General features: G+C 58.5%; 1 protein-coding gene across 1 annotated transcript; it reads right to left on the reverse strand.

The window, feature by feature from the left end:
* Window positions 1-432: 432 nt before the first annotated feature.
* Window positions 433-10,754, reverse strand: TOP1MT (DNA topoisomerase I mitochondrial). The gene is made up of 12 exons (XM_057736851.1): window positions 10,674-10,754; window positions 9,647-9,769; window positions 8,981-9,168; window positions 8,165-8,309; window positions 7,753-7,896; window positions 7,368-7,553; window positions 5,507-5,575; window positions 5,124-5,238; window positions 4,455-4,582; window positions 3,940-4,034; window positions 955-1,104; window positions 433-535 (listed from the first exon to the last, which is right to left on the reverse strand). Exons 1-12 carry the CDS (start codon window positions 10,737-10,739, stop codon window positions 433-435), a joined length of 1,512 nt encoding a protein of 503 aa, XP_057592834.1. The 5' UTR covers window positions 10,740-10,754.
* Window positions 10,755-23,277: the final 12,523 nt, after the last annotated feature.

Genomic DNA, 23,277 nt, shown 5'->3' on the forward strand with positions numbered 1-23,277 from the left:
CCCACATGCTGCCAACTGCCCACTCGGGGACACATGGACTCTGCCCACCCCACCAGGGAGAGCCAGGCTTGGACTGGCATTCAGGGCCCCACCATCCCATCTCTTCAGGGGAAGAGGTGCAGTGTGTCTGAGGGGGTCCCTGCCCAGGGCCCAGACAGAGTTTGGGAGTGGGGATAGCACAGGCCTCTTGTGGGACAGTCGGGTCCTTCCCCAGATCAGAGCCTGAACGGGCACAGGCAGGCATGCATGCAGCCACACCAGCTCCCAGACAGGCCAGGGGACATCCAATGGGGGAGGGGACATGAAAGGACAAGGCCAGGCATCGGCCACCTTTTGTGTGATGACACAGAAAACACTTCATTGTACAAAATTCCTCAATCTGCTTTAATGGTGAAAAAAAAATAAGTTCCAGCGAGGCACAGAGAGGCTCATTTAGAATTCAAAGTCTTCGCCTGCCATGTCAAGGGCCCAGGCGAACTTCTCCCTCTGCGTCTTGTTGTAGATCTTCTCCACGGGCACCCCGAACCTCTTACACCTGCCGAGAGGAGACCAGGGTTCTCGGGAGGAGTGGGACAGAGGCCAGGCTACCCGACCTGCTCCTCCTGGGCATGGCACCCACAGCACGGCCCGAGCCTGGGGCGCCAGGGAGGCAGGGGGACAGGGAGGGGGCAGTGTCCCCCAATGCAGCACAGGTATCCTCCAAGTGGGGCACACAGGTGACCCTGCCACCCCAGTGGGCGGGCTGGGTGGGGCAGCTTGGGGTCCCCGCCCCAGCCTTCTATGCCCCAGAGCTCTCAGGCACAGAGGACCGATGACCCAGGGTTCAGCATCAGACACACCAGCCATTCGGGCCTCATCACAGGAAGGACCTGTGCTGACCACAGAGCCCAGGGGCCACGCGGGGTCCACTCCCCTCGAGGCTGTGAGTGGGCACAGCGGCCTGGGCCCACGCACCAGGCAACGCTGATCCGGGGGTCCAGGTAGTTGAGCTTGGACGTGCCCAGGGCCACCTGCTTGCTCTCTTCCTTGTCTGTGGCCTGCGCGCTCAGTCTCACGAGCTGCTCCTCCAGTTTCTCCAACTGCCTTCCCCTCTTCTCCAGGAAGCTGGCGAGAGGAGGAGGGGCACGGGCCCCCACGCTGGCACCGCTCAGCTTCACTCACGGCCAGCTGAGCTTCGTGAAGGGGGAGGTCCCTGCTGCCCCTCTCTGCCCTCCCCCGTCTCCTGGAGGGGACCCAGGAAGCTGGGACTCAGGGAAGACCAGCCTCGGCATGACGTCGGGACCGTCCCTCCGGACCTGACTTCACAGGAAGTAACGTATGAAACACACAAAGGCCATAAGCAAACAGAAAAGGGGGCAAGGACAAAAGCTTCTTCATGTCTGTGAACGATGCTCAGTCCTCATTCCCACTGTTTTAGGGAAAAGCTGATTTATCAAAGCAGGACCTTCCTTGCACCCTCCACGTGCCCTTCCTGAGATGCAGGATATGACGCCCTGGGGAGGGGGCGAGGCAGGCACGGCCACCACGTCCATGTGCACTTGACCCCAGTCCTTGTCCCAGGAACTCAGGATCCAAATACAACCAGACACGTGCGGAAAGACGGCGTGCGGGGGAAACGCTGCCATGAAGGCCAAGCGGCCCTGATGGACACTGCAGAGGAGTGCGCGAGGCAGCGTCTGTCCCCAGGCTGTGGGCAAGGGTGGGCCACAGGCCCAGCCACCGCTTCCCACCAAATGCCAAGGCGCCAGAGGCAAATGGCAGGCGGCTGCTGAGGCCACCAAGAGGGGAGGGGCAGGGGGCAGGCACGCGTCTTCCTAGAAGACACCAGTGGCCCCCCTGGCAGCTGCCTCCGGGGCGCCTCAGTTTTCACTGGACACAAATACCCTTCGGTCTAATGGCTGGACGTTCTCACGCACACACCCCACAACTAAAAGCGCCCGTCTGCACCTGAGGAAGCTTTCGTGCTTCAAGGAGCACAGCCAGGGACATCCCTGGCTGTCCAGTGGGTAAGACTCTGTGCTGCCACTGGTCGGGGCAGTGAAGATCCCACACACCGTGGGGCACGGCCAAAAAAAAAAAAAAAAGTAAAATCCTCGAAACTTGATAAACATTAGAGGAATCATCCCAATCAGAAAAGGTGCCAAGAAAAAGGGTCAGGGGACTCAGCAGCCTTGTTCTGCAGCCTGTGGGGAGCTTAGAATTCCAACGGAGTCAGGAAACGTGTCTCCACAAATGATCTGTTTCATACTATGATTTTGCCTACTGGCGTCTCTGGGGAAGGAGAGCATGTGAGGAAGGAGGTTCCCCCAGAGGGAGACGCGCCCTGGAGTCTGGAGAGCTGGGTGGATTTCTAATGAGCTCCCGTGAGATGATACCAAGCTGGCCTGACATGCCCTTTGGAGCAGGTCAACGTCTAACCTCTGGGTAGACGAGTGACTGAGGGCTCAGGGAAGCCTTGCCACTTGGACTTGCAGTGGCTCCACTTGCTGCTGCAGGAGGAAAGCCGCTGGTCTGCTGGGAATCCTGAATTCTCGGGTCTTGCCGCCTGGGCCTGACTCTAGGCAGAAACCCGGCAGCAGGGCGAGTGGGACAGAGGCTCGAGGACTGGACCTCAGACCCCAGGGCCACAGCTGACTTAGGACTCCCCTTCGTGGGGCCTTAACCGTGCAGGTGTAGCCGCTGGTTGGACCTTGGAGGCACCCGTAGATGCCCCTGGGAAAAGGCCCGTTTTCTGGTGGGGCCGTTGGAAATCAAGCGCACCAGGCCCTGTGTATCTGACGCAGAGACTGACCGCGTCCCAGGGTGTGGATCCTGCACGTGCGCCAGTGGAGGGTGTGGGGGGCACATCACAGGGACGGGCGCCCCACCTGAGACCCCCCGGGGAAGGGCAGCCTGCAGCAGGGGAAGGGGTGGCCCTGCACGCACACCCCAGCCGGGCAGGGGGCCACCAGATGCACCCATCTGTCTCCGCTGCTCCCCAGGATCAGCAGGAGGGAACAGCTGCCCACACCTGGACACACGGAAACCTGAGAACCTCTGAACACCCAGAGCCCGTCCCACCGGCCCCTGGATGTGGTGTGTCTTTCTAGCCCAGATGCATAGAAGCGTTTCTCTGTGGAAACACTTCTGTCCCTTGTGCACAAAGCGCAGACAAAAGGGCTGGGGAAGAAAACAATACAAAGTTAGGCCGACTGACCGTAAACATGGCTTCGTAACAATGAAGGAAGGCTCCTGAGACCCCGGTCCCTGAGGAGGCGGGGGGCAGCAGTGGCTCTGAGCCCAGGGAGTGGGAGTGAGTCGTGCGGAGCAGCCCGAGGGCCCAAGCACCGCCCGTGTGCCCCGTCACGGAGGAACCTCAGCTGGGGAGAGTGCGGCAGACAACGGCGGGCGCCTTCTTAAAATGCTACCCCTTGGCACTACCGAGTCCCCAGCAAGTCACAAAGGGCAAACGCCAGATGTCCAGACACACGGACAGTAACATGTGGTCTGGGGACTGACACGCTGACAGGCTACACCACGGGTGGACCTCGGCAGCGTTAGGCTGAGCAGAAGCAGCCCGGTGAGGTGCACAGGTGGTGGGATTCCAGCCGTGCGCGTGTCCAGGGGCTGAGGGAGCGGAGGGGGTGTGTTCGCAGCGACAGAAACGCCCTCAAGTGGACGGTGACAAAGGCGGGCAACTCCGTGCTTGAGCTGAAACGGCTCAGCAGCACGAGAGCCGAGCGCCCCTGGAGGGCAGAGCTGGCCCGGAGCGCGGCCCCAGCACAGGCCTCTCTCCTCCCGCGCTTCCGCTTCCTCCCTGCTTCACTTTCCCGCACAAGTATACACTGTATTTTTTGAATCACAAAACACAGCTGAAAAGAAAACCAGAGAACTGGTGAAGGGAAAAGCAGGTTCACTGCCCACCCCGACTTGGATGGGCCGGGCCCTCCAGACACTCGCCTCTCGGACCTGCGGTCCCCGCTGGACGTGTGGTCGGCCCTCGCCTTCTTCAGCTCTGCCTTGGCCTCGGCCACCTGCTTCTTCTTCACCTCGATCTGCCAAGGACACGGGGGCCCAGTCGGGGCTGCTCCTGCCCTCCCGGTCCAGGACCACCGTCCACACCCTGCTCGCCCCAGGCCCTAAAAGGGCCCAGCTGACCGGCTCCCCGGGGGACCTGTCTACTCAGCCAGGGTGCTAGAGCACTGGCCCTGACCAATCGCTCCGTGGCCAGGGGAAAGGGTGAGGCCAAGAGGCCCCAGACATCCGCCTGCTCCACGGACTGCCCTCCTGCGCTAGAAGGCCTCCCGCACCAGAGGGCCGTGCAGGACAGCCTCTGGCCCTGCCGTAGCTGGTCCTCCCCTCCTGGCCAGCACCTGGCCCCGGGCAGCCCAAGCACCTCCAAGGGCCGTGCGGCCCCAGGGAGGCCAGGAGAGGGGATCGTGCGGTTGGCCCCCAGAGGCCCTCCCGCCGTGCACCTTCGATCGGAGAGTCTGCATTGACTTCTCGAAGGTCTTGGGGGTTGCCCGCTGATGGTTGCAGAGAACGGCGACGGCCCGGTTTGCTCGGTTGTAAGACAGAATCTTAGCGGCTACGCTGTCCTCAGCTGGAAAGCAGGCGTCTGTGACATGGCGGCAGCCGCGGGACAACAGCCACTGCCACCCCTGGGGAGGACCTCACGGGACGGCCCTCAGGGTCAGGTCCAAGGGCCCACACCAGGGGCAGAGCAGAGGCCCCCCACGGCCCCCCACCAGAGTGCTGGGACAGCGTCCAGGAGCCCCCACCGAGGGGCCCAGAGGGTGGGAGCCCTTGGGTGGCTGGACAGCGGGAGCCCAAGTGGCAGGAAGAGGGTTCCCACCCGCGAGGGGGACACGCAGAGCCGGCAGGCACTTCAGAACCAGCTCTGCGGAGGAGCAGGTGGAGAGACTGGGCTGGGGGCCTAACAGCACGTGCGGCCCTGCAGGGACAGCGCGGCCTGGGGACCCTGGGCCCCGCCCAGCGGAGACACACACATCCCTGACCCATCCCCTCAGGCCAGGTGAGCTCCACACCGCCCCACACACCGGCCACAAGGCACCTCCCTACCAACCCAGCGGCCGGGCACCAGCCCACGAGCAGGTGCCCTGTCCCCACAGGCGGACCCTCACCTCTGGTCAGCACCCTCAGCTGCCCCTGCAGGGTGATGCTGGCGTTGTAGGTCCGGAACACCTTGGCCGTCAGGCCATCCATCAGGTCCTGCAAGTGCTTGTTCAGGCTGGCGGTCTGAACACAGAGGGAGAGATCGGTCTCAAAATGTGGCTTCCTTTGGGGACAGTTTCACAGTACTCTTCCCGGCCCCTGCCCCACGCTTGTGGGTGGAAGGCAGCTGGCGGTCAGACGGCCCTCAGCCTTCCTGTGCAAGAGAACACGCCCATCAGCACTCAGGCTCGACCCGCCTCGCCAGGCCGGCCCTGCTGGACACAGACGGGCCGCGCTGCACGGGTGGCCCTAGGTCACCCCGTCGGCACTGCGCTGAGACCCCCAGGCTCACCGTCAGTCTGTCAAAGAGTCCGTCCCCAGGGCCTTTGTTCTCCATGAACAACTGCAGATTCTTGTACACCTGCGGCCGAGAGGAGAGGCCTTTACAAAGACCCCCTGGTGACCCCAGGCGGGAAGAAGCCTCCTGGGACCAAGGAGATGGGGGAATTAAATGAGGGGCCCAAAGGGACATCTGCGCAAGGGAGCCAGGCGACCAGGGCCTGGACGTCTCCCAGGGAGCGGTCAGCACCCCCCTGGGGTCCCGCGCCACATGTCCAGGCTTGCCCGATACCACAGGGCCTCAGGGGGTCTTCAAGGCCCCTTTGTCCCATTTCCCTCCACCCTCACTTCCCTCCCGTCCTTCTCAGGGAGTGCAGACGTCTCCCCAGCTCCCATCAGCCTGGGCCCGTCTCTCCATGCAGCTCGGCGGGTGGCCCACAGGGCTGGACGCCAGGTGCCCAGCTCCAGAGAGGCCAGGATGGCCCCACTCTCAGCACCGCGTCCCCTGAGTCCCGCGGGCTAGAGCCTCAGGAAAGCGGCCCCGGAGCACCCTCGCCCTCTGCCACGTGAGGACAGTGAGAAGGCACTGCCGCACCAGGAAGGGGCCACAGCAGCCCACAGTCCCCAGCTCCGGCCTCCAGACCAGGAGACAGAAACGCCCGCTTACGAAGCCCCAGTCTGGATGTTTCATCAGAGCAACCTGAACTAAGACACATGGTAATTACTTCCTGTGACTGAAACCTCTTCCCCTGCCCCAAGGAAAGCCTCTCCCTTTCCTCACCCGGCAGCTCCCCGCCAGCTCACGCCCTAGCAGACATTCCAGAGGCCAGCACACACCTCTGGGTGCCCCTTCCTGAGTGGGCATTTCTCTGTCGCCCTGGACAGCCTCCCCAAACTCCCTGTTCCACACTCAGGCAGCCACGTCTGCGTGTAAGGTGCACGTAAGTTGCGGGCGGTCACTGCTGGGTCTGCTCTCGTTGCTATGACGTGGGACCCACCCAGACAGAGGCCCAGGCGACTGACACTCCAGGGCTCGCCACTGCAGAAGGAGTGGGAATTCTCATTTCCCTTCAGACTGCTGTGCAACCCAGAAACTTACCCTCCCACCCTCCGCCGATTCATCCATCCCTCCATCAACAGGGGCTAGGCCAGGCACCGCTGTGGGCACGACAGTTCATAACCCCTGAACCTCATCGTTCACAGAGGGGAAACTGGGGACACCACCCGAGTGACCTCAGCGAGCTCCGTGCCCAGCGGCGAGAAAACCCATCCCAGGTGTGTTGGGGTGAAGCGTCCCCCCAAATTCACATCCTTCCCAAAACTTCAAAACACAACTTTTTGGAAACAGGGTCTTTGCAGATGCAGTTCATTGAGATGAGGTCACAGCAGGGTGGGGTGGGCCCTAAATCCAGCAGGACTGTGTCCCCGTAGGACAAGGGACAGACACACGGTGAAGACAGAAGCAGGCACTGCAGGGATGCAGCCTCGAGCCAAGATGCCAGGGGGGCCTGGAAGGATTCTCTCCAGAGCCACAGAGGGCGCACGGCCCTGCCAACACCCAGCTCTCGGAATCCTGGCCTCTAGAACGCCGCCCTAATCCACCAGGAGAGCAGTGGCGGTGCTGGCGCCTAGGAGGGCAGGTCCGGTTCAGCCTACACGCGTTCTCCTGACTCCCGACACACCCCCAACGCACCCCAGGTGAGCCGCCCACAGGGCAAGCCTTGCCACCAAGCCTGACGGGACAGGCAGACGGGCCGTGTGGCCCTGCTGTGTTCCTCTGACACCCCCTGAAGGAGAGCACCCAGATCTGAGGGGTGAGCTCGGCCGACCCACTGCCTCCACCACCAGCCCCGCCGCCCACACCAGGCACTCACCGGCTTCTCCACTGGCACTTTGTTGTAGTAGCGGATCGAGTCTTTTCCCAAGAAGTCAAATTCCACGACATACGAGCAGCCGTCGGCCTCTGGGTGCAGCTGGACGTGCTCCACGCGGAGAGAGCAGCAGCCCACCGTGTCAGCCGTCTCTCCCTCCTCCTTCTCATTCCCAGCTCGCAGGGCCAGCTGGGCGGGCAGGGCCCGTCAGGGCGTGGTGCACGCGCACAGGGGCACAGACGGGCACACACCCGCCCCTCCACCTGCCCAAGGCTCCGGCTCAGGACACAGGAGCCCCCCGGTTCCCCCAGCTCCCGTCCCACCAGGTCTCTGTGACCAACCGGAGCATCTGTGAGCAGAAGGCAGGAAAGCCTGGAACCACCCGCACCTTGTCGATGAAATAAAGGGCCACAGCGCGCTGTCTCGCCTTCATCTCTCGAGACTTCCAGTCGGCCCGGTACTGGGAACGGATCTCGCCCACGACCCCTTTCAAGCGCCGAGCCACTTCATACTTCTCCCAGTCTCTCTCCCCCTGAAGAAGAGCGCAGGGAGCAGAGAAAACTCTGCTGCTCCCTACAAACAGGAAACTGCCGACTCTCCCCCCGGCCCTGCCCTCACCTGCTCCGCTCAGGGCTGGGGAGCAGACTCCACACTCAGCAAAATTTAAAGTGCGTGTAAATCTAAACTCCTCTGGACACAATATCACTTGAAAATTGGCCTGTCCACACCTATGACCTCGGGGACTCCCTGCCAAAGCGGCCCGGCCCCAGCCAGGGGCAGCGCGCTCAGAGCCAGCTCACCTTCAGCTTGGAGCTGGGATTCAGCATGATGTACTTGATGGAGTTCTGCACGTTCTCCGTCCACGCCGCCAGCCACGTGACCGTGCGGTCGCACCGCACCTCCTTCCACCGGTGACCTGCCGGGGGCTGGGGTATCCTGGAGTCCCTGCAGCAGAAGAGTGACCCCAAGCCAACATTCCAAGACCCCGCTCTCTGGAACACCAGCCAAACGCCCCCACTCCCGCAGCTGCGCTGGCGCCACTGGTGTCGCTCCGAGTCTGTCCCAGAGCCGCCTCCTTGCCCAGGCCACGCCCTCACGTCGCAGCCTCTGTGCTCCTCTGTTGCCAGGCGTGTGACGGGCTCATTCAGAGCGGCCACCACACGTGAACCAGGACGGCCACCCCAGGGCCGCCCCCGTCGCCCGCCTTGGCAGCGCCGCGAGACACAAGCCACCACCAGGCTCCTGATGGGCCCTGGCCCCCAGGGTGCCTCTGCCAACCTGCACCGGCCACGGTGCCCGCAGCGAGGGACAGAAGCTCCTGCTGACACGTGGCCCGTAAGTTCCAAACACTCACGCGTTACCCGACCATCCCGATCACCTGAACTATGGAAAACTGCGTTGAAAGGACGCAGACATGCTTTCTTGGTGGAGTAAAATCTCACGTGTGGGGCAGAATGACAAAGGCTGGTTCAGCAAACAGCACACGGGCTGCCACAGACGCGTCCACCTGTGGCGAAGGCGCCCTCCTGCCCAGCCCACGGAGTCCAGGGCGGCAGCAACACGCCCTGGGTCAGGACCCTTCCCGGGTGAGGGGCGGGGCTCCATCCAGCACGCACCTGCTGCAGTTGATGGTCACGTCCTCCGGCAGCACCCTCCTCTTCAGCATCCCCATCTTGGGGTGGTCACCGCGGCCCCGGAACAACCCAGGGGGCTCCGTCTTGAAGTTGCCGATCTTCTCTCGGTGCCCGTCTAACGTGCAGTAGCCAAACTCTTGCTGAAGTTTTTCTGCCTCTTCTTTGAGTTTCTGTGTTCATAAAATAGCACATGGGTGTTACTGGTGAAGAGACAGGACGAGCCTCGTGCCCACATCTCCCGGGTGCACAGAACTCCTGAGAGGCCCTTCGCTGCTGCGGGAGCCCGGGAGGCCCAGCGAGGAAGGCAGGCCGAGCGCAGGGCGGGGCGCCCGCTCCCCAGCTCCTGGCCGCAGCTGTGCTGGTCCACTGTCACCACTACGGACCCACTCGTTCACACAGCGGGGTCATTGTCCCCCATCCTCTGGGTGGACAGAGCACTTTTAGATGCGTTTCGGGGCACATCACTCAAGTGTCTGAGAGTAACGGAGCGGAATCAGAGGCCCCTTCCCCACCCCACCCCCGGGGGCTTGTCTAGAAGCAGCCCACAGGAACAGCTTCTGTGAGAGGAGGGGGCGTCTTCTGCACACCGGCACCCTCCCACACGAGGCCTCGGGAGCCCAAGCCCGACGGAGCCCGGAGCAGCCTGACCTGCTTCTCCTCCCTGGACAGGGCCTTCCGGGCGGCAGTCTTGTCCACGAAGTACCTGTGGATCTCCGTGAAGTCGCACTTGTCCAGGTGTTTGATTACCTTCCTCTCTTCTGCTGTCATCTCCTGCCCCAAAACCAGACACACGCTCTCACCATCCAACGCAGGCCACGGTCACGTGGGCAGCGGGGCGCCTCCGCCACCACAGCAGGGGTCCCACTCCACAGGGAATGCTGGCATCCCAGAAGCAGGAGGTGCAGACTCTGGGCAGAGACACCAAGGCCACCCTGACCAGCAGCCCCTGCAGTTGTCCCCCCAAGAGAGCCTTTTTAGGCAGGTGGCCCAGGTGTGCAGGTGGACAGGCGGCGCGCGGAGGGCGTGGTGCTTCCTCCTAGTGGCCTTCTGAGTTGGGCCAGGTCGCCGCATCTGGAGAAGAGCCCCCAGCAGCGGCCGTGTGGACTGGATACGGCACTGAGGGCCCCTCACTCACTCTCAGGGGCGTCGGCCCGCCGCCCCACACCGGCTGGGAACGCACACGTGCGCGCTGGTCCCCAGCCCAGCCACACACACGCACAGCCTGTGGCCCTGCCATCCCCCCAGGTCCCTGCAGAGAGGTGGGCGTGAGGCCCCACCACACCCTGTGACAGAACTCAGGGGCCTGTCAGCCGGGACGGGGACACGTGCAGCACCGGTGTCCTGCCCAGAGCAGGCGGAAGGGGCCTGGGATGCGCTTTCTCGGGGCAGAGTCCACAGGTGTAGCCAAGGTGGGTGCAGACATGCACATAACCCAGTTTTTTTAAATGAGAAAAGAAAAAAACAACGTGCACCTTATCTTCAAAGAGCTTCCAGCAAGTATTTCTGTTTCCTGGGGGCCAGAAAAATGCCACTCCTGGCCCCCTGCAGCCTCCCTCTCCTGGGGATTCCACGCCTGGCTCTGCCTGCCCCTCCAGCCGCTGGAGAGAAGTGAGGGCGGGCAAGCGCCCGACAGCACCAGGCCGACAGGGAGAGATCGCGGCCACCCAGCACGTACCTTCCGCCAGTCGCTGAAGAAGTTGTTTTGGAAAACTTCTTTTGTTGTATATTCGTGATCCAACATTTTCCCATAAAACGTGGCAACCTCCTCGGCTGCTAAGCTCAACTTCATGGGCTTTCCTGGAGGCGTCAGAAGATACACGGATTTAGGGAGCCAGCCCCACCTCACCCTCCAGCCCACAGCATCCTACTCTTTATAGCACGCCTGTTACCCATGTTGTGTTATATACTCGCCAAGACCACAGAATTCTAACTTTTTTAAATTCAGAAGAACGTTCTGAATTTAAGAAGACCACCACACCTGTGCTCAGGTGTGGCTGTGAGCATCCTGGGGCGCGGGCCAGCCTTTGTCGAAGGCGTGAGAGGCCAGTTGCTCACATTTGTCCTGCTTTAACGATCTGTTCTGCTGCTACGCTTACATGGAAATTGAATGTTCAAAAACACATGAAGTTTTAGGACACACACCGCCACATAACACAGAAGCAAAACAAGTTAAGACTCCAAAGCAAAAAGACAGTAATAACTGTAGCAGCTGCAATCTTTTAAACACCTTCCCCTGTCTGCCCAATGACTTCCAACATTTTACTCCAAGCATCAGTACTAGAGACAGCGCAAAGGAGAGCGGGGTGGGCGCAGGGCTTTCACCACGGAGTTCTCTCAACTTTCGCCTGTGTTTGAATATTTTTATCACAAAATTTTGGAAAAATAAATATGCGTTAGTTTGGTAATAAGAAAAAAGCACTCATGATAAAACAGCACCATTCTTCCCTAAAGCAGCTTCTCAAGAGGACAGAGCGCGAGGCGAGCAGCCAAGGCCCAGGCGCTCAGCTCCTGCCCCGTGAGCACCCCGCTGCCCATGGTGGGGCCACCCCGGGACCCACGAGGTGCAGGGCGGGCTCTGACAGCCACAGACTCTAGCCTAGCTCAGAAAAGCGGATTCTAAACCAAAACCTACATGGACGGAGTTGCAGAGAACACAGAAAAAACACGGCTGTGGGAGTGCTGGCTGTGCGCCCCCCAGGGAAGGGCACGTGTGACCCAGCAGGAGCCCATGGGGTCACCAGATCCGCCAAGGAGGCAAGCCCTGCAAGAGCCCCAGCCAGAGAGGAGGGGAACCAGGGGAGGCGGTCCTCCCTGCCGTCCGCAGAGGCCTCCCTGTGGCGGCACCTTGCAGGACTGGGAAGAACTTGCCAGCCACCACAGCTGGTCCGTGTGCGGTGCCTGCACAAGCGCTGCCAGGGGCCTGGTCTGACCCAGGACAGGCGGAGGGCCGCCTTCAGAAAACGGGGTACACAGGTCAAACGAACAGCACAAAACCCAGCAGAAGCTCCTAACCAGAGGGGTGGAGAGGATGAGTGCAGAGGCCAGGGAGGGGCAGTGAGGGGTCGGGGCCGTCAGCACAGGCCCACGGTGACCCACTCAGCTTCTCGTTAAGAAGCACACCTGCGAGCCCACAGGCAGCTTGCCCCAAACACCCAGGGACCCAGGCCCTCACCCACAGGGTCCTCCAGGATGCAAGCCCAAGTGGGCCAGGCGGGCACAGCAGGAAGGCAGGGGTGACAACTGAGCTGGGCGAGTTCAAGGACACCACTTGGTCCATCCTGCAATCAACACGCGGCCCGCACTCACCCCCCAGGCACCAGCAGTTCTGCGGGGCACCAGGCTGCAGGCAGGCAGGGCCCCCTAGATTCTCAGGGAGCCACTGAACTGCAGACCTGGAAGCGTCCTGGCCTGGCTCCTGAGCAAAGGGCCAGTGTCTCCCAGGTGCACAGGTCAGTCAAAACCCTGCTGGGAGAGCCACCGACGGAGTGGGCCTGGGTGTCTGCCAGTTACCAGGTGTGGAAGCAGATCCCTGAGCATGGTCACTCGAACCACCAGGCAGTCCTCACCATCATAGTACAGGTGAACTCCCTCAGGAAGTGGCTCGTATGGGGGCGCAAACCACGGGCCTCTGTGCTCCAGCTGCGTCCACTTCACGCCATCTGGGCTCCTCTCCTCTTCCCACCTGGAGGACACACGAGACGCTTCCAACTCTCACGCTGCACCTGCTCACAGGCCCTCCCCACACATCCCTTGTGGACGCAGTGACCACCTCCCAGCTGAGCCAGGTGAGGAGCAGGCGGGCTCATCCCACTAGGGGTGTCAGGACTGACCCTGCCTGACCTCAGACCACACCCCTGGTTAAACCACCACACCTCCCTGACCTGGAGGGAAAGGGGCAGGGAGGCTCCCCGAGCTGGGTCCTTTCAGGGCTCCCCCAGAATCCCCGGGTCTGGCTCCAACCTACTTGCCCAATCTTGTGCAACTGCAATTTGCAGCTCTTTTTGGAATGCATCTACAAGGGCACACCAGCGAAGGGGCCACTGCAATCCAGCCCGCTGGGCAGCGGAAGGCCAGGCCAGTGCAGCTCCACACTCAGGCCTGACCCCCCTGTTCCCAGGATGCCTTCCTCCCCAGCCTGCTGGTGCTGTCCCTACCCCCCCCCACCCCAACAGCAGGGCCCTGAGCCCCCCAAGGCAGACGCGACTCCGTGACCACGGCAAGTTTCTGGCCCCTGGCTGTACAATGGAAGTACTGACAGTACTTTGGTCACATCAGGGGGACCAGTTAGACCATGGTGAAACACCAGCCTGGAAGCACTAAGTTAATGATGTCAGAGCTCCACCAGGAACTCCTGAGCGCAGCCCCAGGTGGGTATGAACCCACCCTGCTCTTTGGAAAGGTGGCATTTCATGCACAGGAGAACCCCACCTCCTTCCCGCCTTCCCCTCACAACTGCCCCCCCCCCCACGTGACCACAGGGCCTCTGCCCACATACCCCAGGAAAGACCCTGGGAGCACCGTGGGCTCAGCTCAGAGCACGACGGCCACTAAGGGGGGACTGGCCAGGTGCTATGCGCCCACGATGGGAATGAATGGACCGAAGCTCCTGGACACGGAGGAGCTGAGAATCCAGCGAGGGACGAGAGGACAGCGTCAGACCACATGCATCCAGTCCAAAACCAAACGCTACGGAGCAGCGCAGCGTAGGCCACGCGCAGCTACTTCAGCAACAGGGCTCCAAAGCAAAAAACAGCGGAGGAAGAAACCCCCAACATGCGGCCCGCTGGGGAGCAGGGGCGAGGTGGGGCGGAGCCTGCGCATCCTGGGCACGTGCGGTCCAGCGGGTCAGGAAACAGCGCGTGCTGCATCTGTGGTCACACATCACCTCTGGGGAAACCGGAGAGCACCGTGGGCTGCTGCGCTCCCACCCCGCCCGGAAGCAGAAGTCAGGCGTCCGGGAGGAGCGGGAAAGCGCCCTCCCTGAGCCTCCGCCCAAGGCCTTCGGCCACCTTAGTGGCCTCGGCGGACGACCCTCCGCTGGGGCTGGGGCCTTTGGGGGGCGTCAGGGCGCACCCTGCTCGCCGCGGGGGGGGCCAGAACCTGCCTCCCAGGCGCAGAGGCCCGCCCCTCCCCTGCAGGCCCCGCCCCCACGCCCTGGGCCGTCTCGGGTGCTGAACTGGGGGCCGTGAACGCGGACGGCACCGGCGTGCGCGGCGGGGCTGGCGGGCGGCCCCGGGAGGCACGGGCAGGACCAGGGCGGCTGCCGCTCTGTCCCCGGTCCCCGCCTCGCTCCTTCGCCCGCTTCCCTGAGCTCTCGGGCCAGCCTCCTGACGCTGCGGACAGGCCGTGGATTCAAGTCCAGTCCCGCCGACCCCTCCTCCGTGCCCAGGCCCTGGCCCAGAGCTGCGGGACACGCGCGGACCCACGCGGCTCCTCCCGGAAGGCGACCTGGGAGCAGCCGCTCGCACCAGGTGCCGCAGCAACACCCAGGAGCAGGGCTTCGGCGCGGCCCCGCCCCAAAGGGCACCCGGCAGGTCCTCTGTAACCACACGCCCGCCCGCGCACTAGGCCGACGTGGAAGAGGGGCACCTCCACGCGGTCACAGGCCCTACAAGTGAAGCTTTACGGGCACAGTGTGCAAACACCAGCGCCGCCGTCCAGCCAGCCCCACGCAGCCTCCTACAAGTCCTGTTAACATGATCTCCGTGGACCGGCCCCTTACCTCTCACCCCCGTGCAGCTGAACCCTCCCTCCCGCACTCACTGTCCCTGGGTTTGACCCCCCCTTCTGCCCTGGGCAGCATGGTCCAGCTGCAAGCCCTCGAGGGCCAGCCCTGGTCGGGAGCGGGCCACGGTGCCCGTCTGTGATCGCTGAGCCAGCAGCAGGCAGCTCCATCACTTGTCAGCCTCGGGCAGGTGCCCAGCTCTCCTGCACCTGTGAGAGGCGGCTCAGGGACTGTGGGGAGCGGACACGTGCACACCTGTCAGTGTCCACCCAGCTCGCCCAGGCACTCCTGCTGTGGCTGTCCCGCCCCCCCCCCCCCCCACCAGGGGGAATTCAGCAGAGACAAGCCCAACCCCACATCCTCAGTAACCCCCACTTCTGCCACCAATTCCTCAGTCCCCACTGACATCTAGTGGCTGAAGCACTGGCGCAGAACTGGGCAGCTGCAAAGGCTGGATCTTAGCACCTGGGCAGGCCATGGTGTGGTCACCACCATTTTGGAATAAGCAACACAGCTGCTGGCTGGACGTGCACTAGGACGGCAGCAGCTGACACTCCTTGAGGCCCACCTTTGCCAGGTGTACTTAAGAGGCCTTGCATATACTCCCTAATCCTTCTAAAATCAGGAAGTACATTCTAGCCCAGTCCCACTGTTGGTTCACAAGTATCCTGAGGCCACTGTGTTTTAAATTCAGACTGCACAATTTTGTAAATAGGAATGCGGCAGGACAAAAAAACATAAGATCTCTAAACAGATGCAAAAAAACACTTGACAAAAAATCCAACACCCTTTCATGATAAAAGCAAAAAACCACATTCAACAAACTAGGATGGAGGGAACCTCTTCAACCTGAGATGCAGCAGCTAAAGACCCCACAGCTACATCACACTCAAAGGTACCACAGCCCCGAGAACTGGACACCACTATTCAACATGGTCCTGGAGGTTCTAGCCAGAACACACAGGCAAGAAACTGACATAAAAGGCATCCAAATTTGAGAGAAAGAAGTAAACTGTCATTATTTGCAGATGGCAGGATCTTATGTATAGAAAACCCACAAGATTCTACAAAAAAAATTATTAGGGCTAATAAATTAATTCAACAAAGTTGTGGGGTACAAGATCAACATACACAAATCAGTGTTTTCTTTACCACCTGCAGTGAATAATCCAAGAAGAAAATTACAAAACTCTACTTACAGTAGCACCAAAAAGAAAGGAAATATCTAGGAATAAATTTAACCAAAGAAGTAAAAGACCCATACACTTTAAACTACAAAACATGCTGAAAAAAATTAAAGAAGATCTAAGTAAACAGAAAATCATCCCATACTCATGGATTGGAAGACTTCATTTTGCTAAGATGGGATATGGGATCTGTGGATCACTTTGGGGAATACTGCCATCTTAAGGCTGGCCATCCCCATCAAAATCCCCATCAAAAGGTTGGCTTCTCTGCAGAAATTGACAACCGATCCTAAAATTCACATGGAAACACAAGCTATCCAGAACAGCCAAAACAATCTTGAAACAGAAACACAAAGTTAGAGGCCTCACATTCTAATGTTTAAAACTTACAATAAAGCATCAGTAATTAAGACAGCAGGCTACTGGCATAAGGATAAACATACAGATCAATGGAGTAGAACTGAGAGTCCAAAAATAAACCCATACACCTGTGGCCAACTGACTTTCCACCAAGGTGCCAAATCCACTTAACAGGGAAAGAACAGTCTCTTCGACGAGCGGTGGACCACCCACATGAGGAAATGAAGTTAGACACGTAAGAGTTATTAACATAAATAGGATTAAAGACCTGAAGCTAAAACTATAAAACTCGAAGGAAAAAAACACGTGAATCTTCATGACCCTAGATTAGATACTGGTTTTTGAATATGATATCAAAAGTACAAGCAAGCAAAGATAAAACAGCTGAAGTAGACTCATCAAAATTTACAAAAACTTCTGGGACATCCCTGGTGGTCCAGTGGTTAAGATGCCACGCTTTCACTGTGGGGGGGGGCACAGATTCGATCCCTGGTTGGGGAACTAAGATCCCATGTCTCATTTTTCCCGGAGCAGCAAAATAAATAAACAAACAAATAAATAAGTAAACATTTTATAAACTTTTGTGCTTCAAAGGACACCATCAAGAAAATGAGAAGACAGTCCACAGAAAGGGAGAAAACATTTGCAAGTCATATATCTGATGCATCTAGTGTTCAGAATGTGTAACGAACTCACATCTCAACAATAAAAAGGCAAATAAACTAAAAAAAAAAAACAAGCAAAGGAACTGAACAAATGTTTCTCCAAAGATACACAAAGAGCCACCAATAAGCACAGAAGATGCTCGATGTTCTCACCCATTAGGGAAATGTAAACTGAACCCACAGAGAGACCACTTCACACACACCCCCTTCATAAGCTTCACCCAACCTCATACTAGCAATTCCACAATGGGTAACCCCATTTCACATACAAGAGGAACAAGGCTCAGAAAATCTAATTTCCCCAGAATCACACCACTGCTAAACGCAGGAGCTGATACCAATAAAGACCATTCTGACCCCAAAGCCGGCAGCCCCACTGTGGTCTCTGCCGCACCCCTTCACAAGGTGTGAAGCAGCACTGCCCAGCAGAAATGTGACACAAGCCACAAGTGGATTTCAAGTCGTTTAGAAACCGATTTTTTACAGTATACTTAATTTCAACCAAAATATTAAAAATATTGTCATTACAACATGTAATCAACATAAAAAACTGGTTCACATTCTTTTTCTACTTGAAATCCCCGTGTATTTTACACCCGCAGCGTGTCTCCATCGGGACCAGCCGCTTCTCAGGTGCTCACGGCCACGTGTGGCTGGCGGCCGCGGGTGGGACAGCCCAGAGGTGATGGTTAGGAGGACAGTGCCAACGCCGCTCCTCTGCTTAGGAGCTGCACGACCAGGAGCACGTTGCCTGACCCTCTGTACCTCAGCTTCCCCGTCTCATGAGCGGAGATGACAGCACCTACCTCCTCAAGGACGGGCCAGAAGCAACGCAGACACAGAGCAAGCGCTTCATGGGCCCGGCCCTCGCTAGCACCCCGTAAAGAGCCGCCCCGCACCACAGCACCCCGGCGTCACCCACCACGCCCGCCCTCCCGGCAGGCCCGGTGCCGGCAGCAAAGGCCCGCACTGACAGCGACCGCCCCGTCCACCCACACACGAGGGCACGGGGGGGACGGCCAGGGCCAACGGGGCCGGGGCCGGTGCAGGCGTACCATCTCCACCGGCCTCCTCCCTCCTCCTCCTCCGGCCCTCCGTCGGCCTCGCGGTCCCTTTTCCTGGCTCTCCCTCGGGATGTCGCACCGACCGGCTCCTCCTCTCGGCCTCTGTCCTGCTCCAGGCCACACCGACTCCTCTCCTCTCTCCGTGGCTTCTCCCGCCGCACGTCCTTCCCGGGCCGGCCGCGTCCACAGCGTGCGGCCCTCTCCACCCGCACGCCCTTCCCCAGCTGCCCATCCCCTCGTCCCCCTTCCTTTGCTGCCGGAGCCCCTGCCCTGCCTGCGTGGTCCTTCTTCCTTTTCTTGTCTTTTCTGGAAACCAGAGTCTCTGCTGCGGACTCGTTACCAGCACATTTTTCATTTTCTTCTTTCTTCATTTCGGCAGCCCGCGTGTCCTTCCCCTCCTCGACCTCACCTTCTAGCTGCTTCCTCCCCACCGACTCTGCCCCCTTGCCGGTGCCGGCGAGCTTCCCCGCGGTCGTGGTCGTGGCCGGCCCCCCGGCCTCCACCTGCACCTGCGCGTCCTCCCTGCGGCTCGCGGCTCCCGAGTCCCTGCCACCGCCCTGCGCCGCCTCCCGGCTGGGCCCGCACAGCCTGGCCGCAGGCCCCCTCCCCCCGCCCCCGCGGCCCTCCTCCAGCTTCGGCTCCGAAGCCCCAGGCTGCCTCCCAGGACCCGCCTCCTTAAGCTCTTCCCGCCTTTTCTCTTCTGACTTTTTCCCTTTATTTTTCTTCTGTTTGCTTCTCACTTTCACCCTGTCCTTGCCCTGCCTTGCATCCCCTTGCTCCCTGTCTCCCTCTCCCAGGGTGCTGGGCCACAGGGCCTTCCCACCGTCCTGGCCGCTGGGCACAACCTGCCGCGTCATGTCCCCAGAAGACAGCTGGAGAGCACCACGGGCCATCTTCCTCTTGTCCCCAGGCCCTCGGCGTAGCCTCGGAACCTTGTGCAGGAGAGAGGGCACACTGAGTGGGCCACACGCCATGGGCAGCACCCGCCCAGGGCGCAGACCCACCGTGAGCCTGTCACTGGCCACGTCCTGCCCTGGCCTGGCCTGTCCCGCAGGGGCTGCCATCAGAGGGACAACAAACCCGGGCCACGCGTCTCCACGGCCTCTGGAGGAGCTTCACAAAATGGCTTCTGTGTCTCAGCCCCCGTGGCCCTTGTCAGCAGCAGAACCCACCCCTCCCCGGAGGACAAACCCCACTGGGAAAAGGCACGGGAGGAGCAGCTATTCCAATGCCACCTCCCCCACCCAGGCTCCACAGACTCGTGTCACAATACGTTTTCCTATTAGAAGGTCAGACAGTAAGATCATTCATCGTCTTCTTACAAGAATAAACACACAAGCATGAGTGCCTAGAAAGTTGACTGTGAGAATAACAGCTGAAGATGATACCTGGCCTTTTTTCTTGGTCGGTTTTTCATGGTTATTTGTCTTCACTGGCTTGGCGGTCTGTGCAGATCTGGAATACAAAACTATACATAAATACAGAAATCTGCTGTTCACTTAGAAAGCCTACCATTTTGAAAATGGGGAAAGATTCAAAATAACCTACATTACAAACTACAGACTCTCCAATCTTTTCAGTGGACTTTTTTCTATTTTTCACAGTATGCTTGGTAAATGTGACCATATTCACAGGACATCTGCGGACATGGGGTGAATGAGTACCACTGCAGTCTGACACTAGTGAACTGCTGGGAGCTGCGAAAGCACCCCTGGCACACCTCCTGCCCACAGAGGGCTGCGGGGGCCGACGGTGGAGCCAGCCCTGTCACCCGCCTGCTGCCTGGGAATCATCGATTTAGAAGAGCGATCCTTCAGAAGTAACCTTCGAGGAGTGCAAGTGTGAGAAACACTCAGAAACAAAGCCCAGACTAAACGGACAGATCAGACACGCACAGGCCTGAGCAGGAGCGGCCAGCACCCCGACGGCCGCCACCCAGACACCCCCAAGGAACAGGCCCTGTGGGGGCCAGGCACTAGGTTATGAGGGCAAGGCAGGCCCGCTACCGGCTAACTACCCACCCCAAACCGCCACTTCACGCCACTAGGGTGGCACAGTGCAAAAGCTGGGAAGCAACAGGCACTGGCAGGGGTGTGGGGAACCCCAGGTCCCTGCACACTGCTGGTGGGCACGTGAAACCGTGGTGCCACCCAGGGAAGCAGTGTGGCAGCTCCTGAGCGAGGCAAACAAGTACCACAAGAGCCAGCAACTCCACTCCTAGGTGTTCACACAAACACGGGCACGAGTGTTCACAGCAGCCACGTTTACAAGAGCCCAAAGGTGGAAACAACCCCAAATGTCCATCGACAGATGAATGGATAAGCAAAAAGTGGCACATTCAAACAGTCAAACACTTTCAGACATCAACATGAATGATGTGCTGCTACCCGCTACAATGCGGATGAATCTCCAAAATACGTTCAGTAAAAGAAGCCAGACACAAAAGGACAAATACTGTATGGTCCCCTTGTACGAAACATCCAGAATAGGCAAATCCGTAGAAATGAAAAGCTGATCAGAGGTTGTCAGGAGCTGGGGGAAGAGGGAAGTGAAGGGTATGGGGCTTCCCTCTGAGGTCATGAAAAAATTCTGGAATGAATGCTGACGGCTGCCTGAGATTGTGAACGTACTTAGCGCCACTGAACTGTACACTCTGAAATGGTTAAAATGATAAATTTTACATTATGTGAATGTTATCACAACACACACAAACACACAAGGAAAATTTCCCAAAATTCTGACATTTTCCACGAGAGAAAAAGAAGAGTTGGGACAGAACACCAGGCACAGGAGGAATCCCACCTCCGTTCACAGCACGGGGGCTGCACGCTCTGCCCATGAGCGAGACCTGAGCCGCGCACGTTTCTGTCTGTCGAGCCAGAAAGTTTTGTAAAATTTCAGCAACCTTTAACCCTTGTGATGCTTCCCCGTGACAATCCCCATGTCCGTGGTGTGTGGGCTACATGCCCATGCTTGCTCAGAAGGGCACCCTGGCTCACAGCCTGGGTCTAGCAAGAGAGGGAGGAGCAAACGACAGCCAGAGAAGGGAGACAGCCAGAGAAGGGAGCGGCCCATCCTGCCCCCACCTCCCACCCCAGGGGACCCCAGCAGGAGTCACATTAACGTAGTCCTGTCCTCCCAGGCCAGGTGCTTCACTCAAAACTGGAAACACCGTTTAGGACAACAGAACTCAAACTGCCTGACTCTAGCGCTTAGACCCCTCTCACCAGGAACGGACACGCACATCCTGCCATGAAGCCACACGACTGTTTCCAGCACCAAAGTTTCCAAAAGCAAAACCTACCATGGTTTTTTCCATCAGGTTTTTCCTTTGTTCTACTGGACAAAGAGAGCTATTCATACCATCCTCCGAGACAAGAGAGTGGTAGAAAACAGGAGAGGTGAAGAAAGGTCAGCAACAGCTGTGTGCCTAATGCCTTTTAAACTATTTTTGGTTCTATTCTTTGAAAAAAATGTGGTTACGTTGCTTGTTACCTAGTTTACAGTTATCTCTGACAAGATCCTTTATTTATTGGTGAAATAAAAACCACAAAAAAGGAGACCAACAGCGGCTGAGGGAGGCTAGTCCTCAGGAGAGCAGCCTGACATCTCGGCTCTCACAGAACGTGCAAGAGACGGATTTCCTGCATGGCGGCCGGCGGCTCCCGTGACCAAGTGTTCTGTGGTCCTACTGGGTTGTTAACTTCGGCTCAAGTGAAAGCAAAGACTGGATAAAAACAGGGAGTGCAGGTCCCAATTCCACTGCCAAGGTCGGGCCTGGGACAGAAGGTGATGTCACTGTCCCTTCCACCACCGCATCCTCAGCAGTCCCACCACACCCTCCCAGAGGAAGGGACACAGAACAAACCTTACCTGATATCTTCCGAAATGGAGAATGTACTTTCTTCTTTTAGGGGCTGCTACGAGGCACAAGACAAGAGAGTTTTACTGAGAACCTTTTCATGTTGCAGTAAATGGTTAAAACTCCTATTAAAACATTAACAAGATCACCACCTATGTGTCCTGCAGGTGGCCGCTGGGAAGACCAAACATGACCCTCAGGAAGTGAGCGAGTCAGGTCCAGGCCACCGTGACACCCGCAGCCACTGGCCCCCAGTCCTTAGAACTCAAGGGTGGCAGCCACATCAAAGGATTCTGAGTAGTGCGTACCAAACCCACCCCTCCGAGAACTGATTCCAAGGTCCAGGCACAACACAGAAAGCAGCACATCTTCTGAACTCAGAAATAAATGTACTTTACGTGAACACAAAGTGCACAATTTTTAAAACTATCAAAATGACATGGAAACTAAGAAAGGCTTATGGGTAAAAAAAAAAGAAGAATGTTACTTACTGTAAGTTTAAAAATAGAATATTAACAGTAAATGAAAGATTCAAACCTGGTCATTCCCACATCTTCCCTTGTTTTTTTGGTGTGGCTCCTTCACTTTCTGCTTCTTGGGGTTTTCTAAGTTCATCTGGTCAGTATTCTCCCTCTTCCTTTCATGAAAAAAATATTTTACTATGAGTCCCAAGGGAGGAAATGCAAAGCCAACATTGAAATGATGTCTCTGACATGAAGAAACACAACCTGCACAGAAAAGCGATAGGATCACCCCTCCCTCTCCCTCCCTAGCCTGACACCAGACTCCTAGCTCGGCGTCACTGGGCCGTGTCTGTGTGCACTCCATTCCCATCCCATCTTCCACTAGTGCAGGGATGGGATCAATTAGACTAGGCCGTTTCAACAGCTAAGCCAGCTCGCTAATAAAAACCACAATTCAATGAGCAAAGGCCACTTCTTTCCAAAAGTATTCAGTTACCTTGTGAGGGCAACCTCATCCTTCACCAAAAACGGCTTCAAACTGGACACCTGACCATCTCCCATCGCCTCTTCTTCATCTGTAATTGTGTGTCTTCAACTGTAAGAGAACACAGAGCTGAGATGCATCACAGAGGACCCCAGGTAAGCAGAAGTCAGTGTGAAAGGAGCTGAGCCTGGGCCCGTGCGCAGGGACGTTCTGTGGCCGTCATGCCTGCGGCTGGTGGCCCCACTGGCCGAGTCTACGTCTAAAACACTGCGACAGCTGACTCACGTCAACGCACAACCAAGAAGAGGGCAAAGGCCCACTGTTCGCGGGGCCTCCATTGAACAGGTGCACCAGGAGGTGCACGTCATTCTTGACCCCCGCCCCCCCCACCCACCCCCCAGAAATAGTCTCAAGGAACAGCTTCAGTTAACAGGTCCTGAGCGTTTTCCCGCGTTTCACATGTCACTA

Source organism: Hippopotamus amphibius, chromosome 5 (assembly GCF_030028045.1).
Source record: "Hippopotamus amphibius kiboko isolate mHipAmp2 chromosome 5, mHipAmp2.hap2, whole genome shotgun sequence".
Taxonomy (NCBI): domain Eukaryota; kingdom Metazoa; phylum Chordata; class Mammalia; order Artiodactyla; family Hippopotamidae; genus Hippopotamus; species Hippopotamus amphibius.

Bases quoted from the DNA above. Each gene is read 5' to 3' on its own strand.
- TOP1MT (XM_057736851.1), bottom strand. From the start codon at position 10,739: ATGTTGGATCACGAATATACAACAAAAGAAGTTTTCCAAAACAACTTC. The intron at 7,897-8,164 runs GTGAGCTGGCTC...GCTCTTCTTCAG, and splicing joins ATCCCAGCTCCAAGCTGAAG to GGGGAGAGAGACTGGGAGAA. The intron at 4,583-5,123 runs GTGAGGGTCCGC...CCTGCTTTCCAG, and splicing joins GCTGAGGGTGCTGACCAGAG to CTGAGGACAGCGTAGCCGCT.